Genomic DNA, 12,880 nt, shown 5'->3' with positions numbered 1-12,880 from the left:
TTGTATATTAGCAAAATAAACAATTGAATTTTTACCTAATCAAAAGCAAGTCAATTTTACCTTGCTTGGAGCTGTCTTTTTCTTTTTCTTCATGGCATTTGAGATCTTTTTTTTTCCAGGTTTGATCCAAGTATGTTCTTGGACTGGCCTCTTGTTTTGACACATGGTGGGCTTTGAAGATCATTCACATTGCTTAATGTTGCTTCTTTGTGGGTTAACAAACTTTTTTCTTTGCTTCTCTCTTGATATTCTTCCATCTCCACCTTGAACTTGTCAAATGCTCGGTGCAGAATTCCGGTCAACTCTTCAGACTCGGATGCAAATTCACATATATTGTGCGACCGAAACACCAATTTGTCAAATCTCTTACTTCTCGGCTCCAGTAGAGGTTCATCTTGACTGCTCTTGATGTGTGTATTCCTCCTCTTTATGTTCTTGCTCCACCGTTCCAATATGTATTTCGGTGCCACGTTATCCACTCGCTCAAAGCTTAGGACGCTTAGGGAATGGCGGTACAATATGCCCCTAGACTCAAACAGCAAGAAATGGCACTTTACATCTCGTGATACTGCGTCGTAGGTGACGACAAACTTGTTGAATGTGGAGTTGGAAACCTGCTCTATGACTTCATATGTTGTGAAACCTAGGGCGGAATGCATTAATCTTGTGATACAGTTCACTTTGCCTCTGAATTGAGCTTGAACTTCCTTGAACTTCTCATGGGTATATAGATGCTGAAAATGTGCCTCTATTGCTGATTTTGTTGCGCACGGTATCACAATGTGAAAATCTACAGCATCGAATTCTCTCTGTGCTTGCTAGGCAATTGTCGTATTGCTTCACAAATTGTCTCAAGGAGCTATTCCGTGTGATGAACTTATTGAAAAATGAATGCATGCTCTCGCTCCTTTGTGTGCTTCTCATCCCAGCCCAGAAGTGGTGATCCAAGTAAATTGGAATCCATATATGCTGATCCTCGTACAACTCTGCAAAAAACAAACCGAACCCATAAGGTGTGGTGAACCAAAAACAGTGCATGCTTTGGGAAAAAAAGATATGAGCATGAAAATAATTCGAATTGAAATCTCAATTACCTGAAAACCACTTGTTACCTCCGAGGCCGTACATTTTGAGGAAATCGATCCAGTTTCTATTAAATGCTTCTTTTGTGTACGAGTTCCAAACAACATGGCTCATCTCTTGTTCAATTTCATTTTGTCCCTTGTAGCCGTTTAATTTGCTTGGGATCTTCTTCATAATGTGCCAGATGCACCAACGGTGAATTGTTGTTGGCATGCACAGCTCAATTGCCCTTTGAATCGATGCACATTGATCGGTAAGAATACCTTTTGGTGCCTTCCCTCCCCTGCAACGTAGCCAACACTCAAATAGCTATTTGAATGATTGGATGTCCTCATTTTTCATCAGCATGCATCCGAGAAGTGTCGACTGGCCGTGGTGATTCATGTCCACAAAAGAACCTAAAACCAAATTATACCTGCATAAATAACAAGCAGACCATGGTGAACCAAAATATATACATGCACTGAACATCAAAATATATTTGAATGAACCGAATACCTGTTTGTGTTAAAGGTGGTGTCAAATGAAACCACGTCTCCGAAATACTCAAATGCAGCCCTGCTTCTTGCATTGGCCCAGAATGCATGTTTAATGCAGTGATCGCCTTCAAGGTTGAGCTCAAAGAAGAAATTTTGGTTCTTCTCTTTCATTCTTACTAGGTACTTCCCAAATTCTTTGGCATCGTCTTCTTCGGAAATATTCCGTGCTTCCCTTGTGATGTAATTCTTTTTCTATAAAATCTAGTTCACGGTGGCTGCCAGCTGCTGCCACAAATGATTGGTAAGTTTTGCTCGGTCTGATTCCAGCTTCCTTGTGGATTTCGATGGTGCGACACACGAACATGCTAAGCTCCCTGTGTTCTTTGAGCATCTCAGCCTGGTCTAGACAACAAGGATGTGTGTGATTCAAAACAACTTTGGAAATTGTCCAAAGACCAACATCCTTCATTATGTGTACGTAAATTCTAGCCAGACAATTTAACCCAGCTGAAGGGTTTGTCTTCAAAGTTGGAGATATCTTGGATTTCCATCTCCCCTCTCTGGTGCATACAATTAGTTGATTCTTAATCTTGTCTCCGTCCCGAGTCGTGTTCCTTATTTTCGTAGAAAAACCGGCATGTTTGGAATAATGTTTGTAGAACTTTCCAACTTCTTCTAGTGCCTTGAAAATCATTCCCATCTTTGGGACAAATTTTTCATCCACAACACAGCTGGTCTGCACGGTGAACCGAAATCTTAATTACAGTGAATCGAAATCTTAATTATGGTGAAACAATTATATAGTGCTTAGAAAACAAAACAGAATATATTCGTCTAATTTTTTTAGACTCTTTTCTGCATACCGAACCGAACACATGAACATGGTGAAACAACTCTATAGTACTTACCGAACTGAACAGTTACTCACAGTGAACGAAACCATTATACAAAACCGAATTCAAAACAACTCTGTCTACAATTTACATATTATCAATTCAATTCAATTCAATTCAGATACAGATTACCTTAGTCCATTCAATTCATTTCAAGTAAAATTAGCAATTGCATTCCATTGAATTCGATTCAAAATTCAATAATCTAAACCTCATCAAATTGATGCGTTTCGGAAGAATTATCTAAATCACATTCATTCAACTTATTTGAAGTTGATTCATTCGTTGTTTCAATTCATAAGTGCATATCGAAGAAGAAGAAGAAGAAGAAGAAGAAGAAGAAGAAGAAGAAGAAGAAGAAGAAGAAGAAGAAGAAGAAGAAGAAGAAGAAGAAGAAGAAGAAGAAGGACGAAACTAATTACGTTGAAGTCAATCCAGATCCATAATGCAGAGAAGAAAAACGCGAATAGAGGAGAACAACGAATTTAATTAGGTTGAAGAAGAAGAAAGAGAAGAGGAAGAAGAAGAAGAACAAGAACAAGAAGAAAAACGCGAACAGAGAAAAGAAAGAAAACGCGAGAAGAGAACAAAATTTACGTTGAGAAAGGTTTACGTTGAGAAAGGTTGATCACGCAAAAAAAAAAAGGATTACATTATATACATTATATGAGGCGCGTGTAAAACAAACGAGTGTGGGTAGGAAAAAACGCATGTAGTGGAAGGTACTTGGATAACATCCATGTAATTTTTACATGGATGTAGAGCTTTTCCGGCCAATTAAAACATTAATATCATTAGATATTCTTTAAATTTATTTTTTAAACAATTTTTTATTATACTAATTTAAAAAAATTAAAATAAACATATCCAAATAAATTTAATATTTTTAATTTAAAATACAAATTCAAAAAACTAAAATTTAATTTTAAATTTTTTAAACCCTAACAATCCCAAAATAACCCTTAAATATTTCAAAATGCATGTTTCACTCCATTAAACCTTTCACATCCGTAAAACCTAGATTTGCAGCGCCTTACACTCCTCCTCTATTGCCACACTCTTTCCCCATCCCGCGCTCCTCCCTCGCACCGCACTCCTCACCCGCCCCCTCCTCCGTCATGCCGTGCTCTTTTTCTATCCCGTACTCCTTCCATCTTTGCCACGTTCTTCTATCAGGTTCATCAAAACGGTCTTTTTCTTTGTCGCACTTCTCTGCCAATATTTGGATGTGTAACGCGTTGTTTATCTTTCCCGTCTCTTCTAGTAAAAAATTATATCTTTTTAATTTATGCTTTTATTTGTATTTGAGGAAGAAAGTTTCGTTCTTATAAGAATGACTTTGAAGCTATTATAACTAAATAATAAACATAATAACTGCTATTTTCAAATCTATATTTTTATAATTTTTTATAATTTTGAATGTGTTTATAAAATATTTAGTTTGTTATTTGTTATTTTAGATGTGTTTAATTACTTAATTTTACCAAAAAAATTTATATTAGATGTATCTTTGAATGTGTTTTAAAAATATTTTATTTATTATTTATTATTTTGGATGTATCTTAAATATAATTAAGAAATTATACCATAAATCAAATCACTTTTTTTCAAAAGATACTACTAAAATTCTTCAAATAAGGCACTTTCATCTTTCATATATACTCTAGTAAAATATTCTATCTTTTTAATTTATGTTTTTGTTTGTATTTGAGGAAAAAAGCTTCAGTTTTGTAAGAATGGTTTTGAAACTATCATAGTTAAATAAATATAGTAACTGTTATTTTTATGTTTGATAATATTAATCTTTTTATGATTTTTGATAATTTTAGATGTGGTTACAAAATAGTTAGTGCATTATTTATTATTTTAGACGTGTTTACTTAATTTTATCAAAAAATTATATTATATGTATTTTTGGATATATTTTAAAAATATTTTATTTATTATTTATTATAAAAGAATAATTACAATAAAAAAAATTCTTTCATTATTTGAAGTAATGTTGAGCTCGAGAAAAAAGCTTAGCTTCGTGATACTTAATGATGGTGATGACGATGTTACGTACCGGAAAAAGAGAAAATAAAAGATAAAATAAAAATAACTTTTTATTTTATTAAAAAGAAATTAAAAAAATTTTAGTTGAAAATTTAAATTAAATCCAATTAATAATATATATCTAAAAATTAGGAATGTATTTTAATTAAAAATAATTAAATAATATGAAAAACAAAAACTAAATTTTAAAAGACAAATATTATTTTTGTGTGATACTTAATGATGGTGACGACGACGTTAAGTACCGGAAAAAGAGAAAATAAAAATAGTTTTTTTATTTTATTAAAAAAATTAAAAAAATTTTAGTTGAAAATTTAAATTGAATCTAATTAATAATATATATCTAAAAAATAGGAATGTATTTTAATTAAAAATAATTAAATAATATAAAAAACAAAAACTAAATTCTAAAAGACAAATATTATTTTTGTGTGATACTTAATGATGGTGATGACGACGTTACGTACGGGAGAAAGAGAAAATAAAAGATAAAATAAAAATAAATTTTTTTATTTTATTTAAAAAAATAAAAAAAAATAGTTGAAAATTTAAATTAAATCTAATTAATAATATATATCTAAAAAATAGGAATATATTTTAATTAAAAATAATATGAAAAATAAAAACTAAAATTTAAAAGACAAATATTATTCTTGTTAAATCATAGCTTAATTATGTAAGAATAAGTAAATTAGTAAATTATAGCTTAATTATGTAAGAATAAGTAAATTAGTAAATTATTAAGTAAATTAGTAAAATAAAAAATAGTGGGGTGAGAGAGTTAAATCATAGCTTAATTATGTAAGAATAAGTAAATTAGTAAATCATAACTTAATTATGTAAGAATAAGTAAATTAGTAAAATAAAAAATAGTGGGGTGAGAGAGGCTCGAACTCTCGACCTTAGGATTACTCTTAAGCTATGAGACCTACGCGCTAGCCAACTGCGCCACCACCCCATGTGCATGTATTTTTCGTGCTGTGTATTATGATTATTACTTTTGACATTTTTTTTAAAAAATAATTACAAGAAACCAACTTTGTGTTTATGTTTATAATTTAAGATTTATAATCTAAAATTTAAAATAAATAAAATAATATTAAAAAATTAGTTACCTTACCCTACTCTTTTTAAAAAGTTAAAGAGTATTAAAATCTTGATCCATGTTATTGTAAAGAGAAAAAATGCTAAAAAGATGAAATTTTTTTAATAAATAATTAGATATTTATTTAAGACATATTATTTTATTTATAATAATTTTTTAAAATAAATTATACACTTCTTTTTATTTTTTTCACATAAAAACCTTTTCATTATAAAATTGTTCTAAAATCTTATGGAAAAAAAAAAAAGAAAGAGATTGGCGAAGAAATGGCTTTCTTTTATGTCGTGAGCCATTCCAATTTCAACAGATTGATTATTGAAATACAAGTTGATTAATTATATTTTAAAAAAAGACGTCATCGCCAAGTAGATGAAAATTACATAATTATTACAGTAAACTAAACATGTTCAATTGTGTGCATAAACAACAAGTGCTACAAGACAATTAAAATAAGGGGAGTGTTAGGGGACAATGAAAATTTTGAACAACATGAATAATTACTAATCAAATGAAAATACAGTACATCCTAATTTAATGCTACTAACTAAATTTACTCTTTTAACCTTATTAATTCATATTATTTACACATTATTCAAAAATCTTATTGATTACCTATATTTTTTCTTAAAATAATAATTAAGATTGACTCCGTTTGTTTTTCCCCTCTAGATTCCGTTTTTAGTTAGCCCATGCAAATGGACAACGTAGAAGCTTAATGACCGCTATAAAACAAAAATAAGCTTTCAAAATCATATTGGATCCCAATCATAGCTTATATATAACATATTAATAATAGAAGCTTATTAAACCTAACCTCATAATAATACTCCCGAGTCCATCCCCACCCACATACACAAGAGCCAAAATTTTGTGAAGTGTGTGATATCTTTAATTTTGATTTTCTCAAGCATCATGGGAGTGTTGTTGAGTGAAGAAAAAGGAGAAGATTACACTGAAGATGGCACAGTGGACCTCAAAGGTAGACCCGTTTTAAGGTCAAAGACTGGGAGATGGAAAGCTTGCTCCTTCATAGTAGGTAAACATACACTGCTACATTATTTTTTTATCTAAATATATGAACGACATACATTTTAAATGTAACTATTAAAATTTAATTTTATTCGTACATTTAATGGTACAACAACATAATAATAAAAATAATTATTTTTTATATTGACTGTACATAAATAGCCGGATATAATTAGATATTTGTGTAAAACATTTTATATTGTCAATGTATCAAAATTAAATATTTGTAGGGTATGAAATGGTGGAGAGGATGGCATACTATGGGATAGCATCAAACTTAGTGGTGTACCTAACAAAGGAGCTGCATGAAGGGACCGTCAAATCTTCAAAAAATGTAACCAATTGGGTTGGAGTTGTATGGTTGATGCCAGCCATTGGTGCTTACATAGCCGATGCATACCTTGGTCGATATTGGACCTTTCTAATTTCATCTGCCATTTACCTCTTGGTATATATCAATTTAATGTCATACAGCAATATATATATATATTACAAAATCAATCATAAAATATATATTAAAATATATAAATATATAATAGTTAATTTATTGACTAATTTTTTGTGTCCACATGATATTTTTATTCGAGCAATTGGATGGATCGTAGACTCCTTACAATCCAATTAACTTAAGTATAGGAGGTCAATACATTTTAATTTGATCTATAAGGATATAAAAATTAACATTTATAAAACAATTTTTTCTTTTTATTTATTATAACTCTACTTAACTACCTTACTTGAAGAAAGTTGTGTTATTTATACATACATATATAACGTAATGCGGAAGATAAAAGAAAATTTTTGTTGTCCAACAGATCAGATTATTTAATATTATATAAAAGAAAAGTTTTGTCAAATTTTTTAACAAAATTGGATTTCCGTCTCATTTATTAAGAGTGTAAACAATACAAAAAATAAAATATATTTTAGTCTTTAATATTTGAACTAAATTAAAATTATATTCTTAATATTTAAAAGGTCTATTTTGGTTTCAAAGTGTGTTTAATTTGTCCTATTTTTATCATATAATTAAAATTGAATTTAAAAAAAATGGTTCTTTTTTTAATTATATATATTTTTATTTCTCCACTTTAAGGCTCCACAATTACTATATGATATAATGGAGAAAAATGATATTTAAAAAAAAAATGTTTCAATCAAAATATTAAAATGAAATAATAACACAAGACATATGTTTGACACAAAAAATATGACCTTTAAAATGTTAAGAATAAAATTAAAATTTAACCCAGCCCATATATTAAAGACTAAACTATTACTTTATTCTGATATGAAAATTAACACTATCTCATATATTAAAACTTAAAAGTGTAGATAACAAATTTCTTGCTTGTTTTATTGTTGCTGTTCCTATATATCTCTTCAACAAGTCTACAATAATAATAATAAATTAATAATATAACTTTTCTTTTGGGACTTATTAGGGAATGTGTTTGTTGACTCTAGCGGTTTCACTACCAGCACTAAAACCGCCACGATGTCCACAAGACAAAGATTGCCAGAAAGCAACATTATTGCAAGTGGGCCTATTCTTTTTGGGCCTATACATCATTGCAGTGGGCACAGGTGGCACTAAGCCCAACATTTCCACAATGGGCGCGGACCAATTTGATAAGTTTGAGCCCAAAGAAAAGGCCCAAAAGATCTCATTCTTCAATTGGTGGGTCACATTCATTTTAATTGGCACCATATTCTCAAACACTATGTTGGTATATATACAAGACAATGTAGGCTGGGCCCTTGGGTATGGGATCCCAACAGGTGGGCTTTTGTTCTCGATTTTGGTATTTTTGTTTGGGACTCCTTTTTATAGGCACAAGTCGCCATCTGGAAGCCCATTAACGAGGATGCTTCAAGTGATTGTTGCTGCTGTGAGAAAGTGGAAGCTTGTCGTCCCTGATGATCCAAAAGAACTACATGAGCTTAGTGTTGAGGAGTATGCAATTAATGGGAGGAACAGAATTTATCATAGCCCTTCATTAAGGTAAGAAATTAAACGGAATTTATAGTACACAGACACAGTAGCCCTATCATTAATTAAGGTTAAATTATTTCAACAAAGCATTTTACATCGGTAACCCTAAAAAAAGAAGTCAGAGGAATTTTTTTGGGAAAAATATACTTTTTGTTCTCGAAATTTTGACAAAAATTTTAAAAATACTTCTAAGTTTTATTTTGTTTTAATTTTGTTTCAAAAATTTTCGATTTGCATCAAATATACTCTTGATGGTTAAATTTTTAAAAAATTTAAGACTTATTTAATAATAATATATGAAAATTATGCTTGATTTGCTTGGATTGAGGAGTTGTTTTTATGAAATTGTTGTTGAATCGATTTTAAATTTTTTGAAAAATTAGCCGTCAGAAGTATATTTGATACAAATCAAAAATTTTTGGGATAAAATTAAAACAAAATAAAACTTACAAATATTTTTGAAATTTTTATAAAATTTCAAAGACAAAAAATATACTTTACCCAAATTTTTTTTATCAAAAGAAAAGAAATGAATTTGTTTAAAGAAATAGATAACTCACATGAGATGTAATAGCAAGGAATTGTGTTATATTAACTTATTGGGGGTAAAATATATGACATAAATAAAAAATATTATAAAAATTTGAATAAATAAAAAATATATTTTATTCTAAACTTATTTTTTATAAATTAAAACTAAAATTGAAATGGTTGTAGTTTCCTTGACAAAGCTGCAATAAAGACGAAGCAAAGACGGGCATGGATGCTATGCACAGTGACACAAGTGGAAGAAACAAAGCAGATGATGAAAATGGTTCCAATAATGGTGACAACATGCATGCCAAGCACAGTGATAGCACAAGCAAACACACTGTTCATCAAACAAGGCACCACTTTGGACAGAAGCATAGGACCCAATTTCAAGATCCCACCAGCATGTCTCACTGCATTCATCAACATATTCATGCTTCTCAGTGTTGTTACCTATGATCGTATCCTTGTTCCTCTTGTTAGGCGCTACACCAAGAACCCCAGAGGGATCACCTTACTTCAGAGACTTGGAATTGGACTTGTGATTCACATTGTTATAATGACTACTGCATGTTTGGCTGAGAAGAAGAGACTCAGTGTCGCAAGACAACACAACCTCTTGGGCCAGCATGACATCCTTCCTCTCTCTATTTTCATCTTGCTTCCCCAGTTTGCATTGGCAGGTACTTATTATGGATGTCCACGCTCCGGTTTCAACTCATGGCCTTCTACGAAAAATCTATATCATCAAAAATTATCATCATAATGCTAGGAAGATAATAATTAAAAAATTTTTATTTAATTGAATAAAGTATGTTTTTTGTCTTTAAAGTTTCACAAAAGTTTTAAAAATATTTCTAAATTTTATTTTGTTTCAATTTTGTTTCAAAAATTTTCGATTTGCATCAAATATATCCTCGACGACTAACTTTTCAAAAAATTTAAAACCAATTTAACAATAATGATAAAAATTATGCTTGATTTGTTTGTGGTGAGGATTGTTCTTATGAAATTGTTGTGAAATTGGTCTTCAACTTTTTTTAAAAATTAGTCGTCATTGATCGGGGGTATATTTGATGCAAATCGAAAACTTTTGAGACAAAATTAAAACAAATTAAAATTTAGGGGTACTTTTTAAAACTTTTGTCAAACTTCAAAAGACAAAAAAGTATACTTTAACCTATCTAATTTAATATTTATAGTTTTATGCATATAATTTACATATTTATTATATATAAAATTATATAATTATTTTAATAATAGTTAATAAATATTAAAAAATAAAAAATAAAAATTAATAAATACTAAATAAGATAATTTTATATTAGTTAAGGGGATATTTGATTATTGTCTTTTAAATATTACTGTTTATCTTATTTTATTTTTGGATCAATTATTTCATTCTGATCCAATTTCTGGCCATTTAAATTAAATTTGGTTTAGTAAGCTTTTAAGAAAATAATAATTAGTAAGGTAAATAAAATGAATGAACAATAATAAATAACTCTACTTTTATATTTAAATGTATAGAATAAAATTTTATTTAAGTAAAATTATACATAAGTTGAAGCTTACTAGCAAATTAAAATGATCATGGATTAAAGCATAAATTTGAAGTTTTTTTTTATATGAAATTATATAGTTTGAATTTGATCAATTTTAAAAATTATATTTAATAATTGATTAAATTTGATCGAATTTGAAATATGGATACTAAATTTACACTCTCTATATAATTAATTAGATCATGTTTAAAAATTTATTGATTTTACTATACTGATCACTACTAATAATTATATACTATATTGTATACAAAAAATCAGTCACCATGTAAAATATGTGTACAAAATACACATCATGTAAGATGCAACATTATTGTTAAATTTATTTCTAGCTAGAAACTTTATTATTGGATTTGATTTGGATTGAGTTCAACATCTTTGATGATGATGGCAGGAATTGCTGATACCTTTGTGGATGTTGCTAAGCTAGATTTGTTCTATGATCAAGCACCAGAAGGCATGAAAAGTTTAGGAACATCGTATGTTTTCATAAGCTTCAGCATTGGAACGTTTTTCAGTAGTTTCCTTATATCAACAGTTGCTGATCTCACCAAGAGAAACAATGGTCAAAAGGGTTGGATTTTGGATAATCTGAATGTCTCTCATTTGGATTATTATTATGCATTCTTGGCCATTCTTAGTGCTATCAATTTCCTTTGCTTTTTGGTGGCTGCAAAGTTCTTTGTCTATAACCATGATGCAACACAAGCCTCACTAATTGGCTTGGAGATGGAAAATAATAATGCTTCATCACATGACAAAATGGAACTAAATCAAAGTAATACCCAAAATCCTTAGGGAAAATAGTTTCTCTTTTGTTACTACATATTAGCATTCTCAAAACGTAGATAATAATAAAGCTTCAAATGATACTGTTCTTGTATGTTGATTAGAACATCAACCAAATTTACATGAGGCTTTTACTCATGTATGCTTGAAAAGAAATCTACTGATGCATTTCTAGCATATACAAAACTAAACATAACTAATAGTGCATTTTATGTATATTTTACAATAACTTTCATTAATCTGACTCTACATACTTTCAAATATTATATAGAGTAATGACAATAATATAAAGTTATTTTATTTAATATAATATTTATAATTTCATGTATGTAACATTTATAATTACATATTTATTATATTTAAAATTATATTTTTATTTTAATAATAATTAAGAAATACAAAATAAAAAAATAATATATTTGTTTAGATTTTTATTGCTAGGTTCCTTTTAGGGGTGAATGCGGATCGGATATGGCCAAAATTTTGATCCAACCCGCACTAAAATCATAGGATCGGATATTAAATATATTTGCAAAATACAAAAATATTTTTAAAAGCTTATTTTTATCAAAAAATATCAATAAATTTATTTTTTCTATTTTTTTATATATGTTTACTATTAAAATAATATTAAACAAACTTTTTTTAAATAATAAATTAAACATATATGATAATTATTAGTTGAAATAAAATATAAAAAGAATATTTACTTATTTATTCTTTTATTTTTGCGGATATGCAGATATCTACACAAAATCCGCAATCGAATCCTATTAGTGTGTGGATCAGATCCGATCCGATCCGATCCAATAGCCTTGCGGATCGGGTCCATATCCGCAATTTTCGTATCAGATTCGGATAAACACCACGAATATGCGGATCGGATCCGATCCATGAACCCTCCTAGTTCCTTTCGACTAACAACTGATTTGTGTATTTTGCCTTTTTCAGATTCATTATATGCTTTTTTCTAGTGACGCTGAAATTCACAAAAAATCTGGGCCTGCATATGGATCAGGGTCAACTGCTGCAACTACCACTATTGATCCTGGACGTTCCACATAGAAATAATCCGTCGACAAAGACACTATTCTCATACTGTCGGTACAGAAATTCGTCGATCAAGACACGGAACCATCCTTTAGTGTTCCTTCTCTAGAAGCTGGAGATTTGAATTTTGATGACATCGACTTTGATCTGAAAAATATCTTGTCTGAAGCTCGACAGGTTTACTCCTCTAAAAGAACTATGAGATTGTCTTCTGGTCCAGAATTGAGCATTGTTATCCCTAAAGCTAAGAAGTCAACTCAAGCAGCATCGACCAAAGAAAAAGAGGTTATAGAAAAAGTTAGGGTTAA

The 12,880-nt window shown here is 29.5% G+C and overlaps 1 protein-coding gene and 1 non-coding gene across 2 annotated transcripts; one reads left to right on the top strand and one right to left on the bottom strand.

Annotated features, from left to right (window-relative positions):
* Positions 1 to 5,383: 5,383 nt before the first annotated feature.
* TRNAM-CAU (transfer RNA methionine (anticodon CAU)) lies at positions 5,384 to 5,468 on the bottom strand. Its single transcript is given in 2 exon segments — positions 5,384 to 5,419; positions 5,431 to 5,468. It is a non-coding gene; the product is annotated as a tRNA-Met (tRNA).
* Positions 5,469 to 6,420: 952 nt separating this feature from the next.
* On the top strand, positions 6,421 to 11,827 carry LOC112758045 (protein NRT1/ PTR FAMILY 5.2). The gene is made up of 5 exons (XM_025806606.3): positions 6,421 to 6,651; positions 6,875 to 7,092; positions 8,090 to 8,649; positions 9,358 to 9,854; positions 11,128 to 11,827. The coding sequence occupies exons 1-5, from the start codon at positions 6,528 to 6,530 to the stop codon at positions 11,529 to 11,531; spliced, it is 1,803 nt and encodes a 600-aa protein (XP_025662391.1). The 5' UTR covers positions 6,421 to 6,527; the 3' UTR covers positions 11,532 to 11,827.
* Positions 11,828 to 12,880: the final 1,053 nt, after the last annotated feature.

Source organism: Arachis hypogaea, chromosome 16 (assembly GCF_003086295.3).
Source record: "Arachis hypogaea cultivar Tifrunner chromosome 16, arahy.Tifrunner.gnm2.J5K5, whole genome shotgun sequence".
In the NCBI taxonomy this organism is placed as follows: Eukaryota; Viridiplantae; Streptophyta; class Magnoliopsida; order Fabales; family Fabaceae; genus Arachis; species Arachis hypogaea.
This window is presented reverse-complemented; position numbering and strand designations above follow the sequence as displayed.

Coding starts and splice junctions, on each gene's coding strand:
- LOC112758045 (XM_025806606.3), top strand. CDS start 6,528: ATGGGAGTGTTGTTGAGTGAAGAAAAAGGAGAAGATTACACTGAAGAT. Junction 7,093..8,089: donor CATCTGCCATTTACCTCTTG/GTATATATCAAT, acceptor GGGACTTATTAG/GGAATGTGTTTGTTGACTCT. Junction 9,855..11,127: donor TCCCCAGTTTGCATTGGCAG/GTACTTATTATG, acceptor TGATGATGGCAG/GAATTGCTGATACCTTTGTG.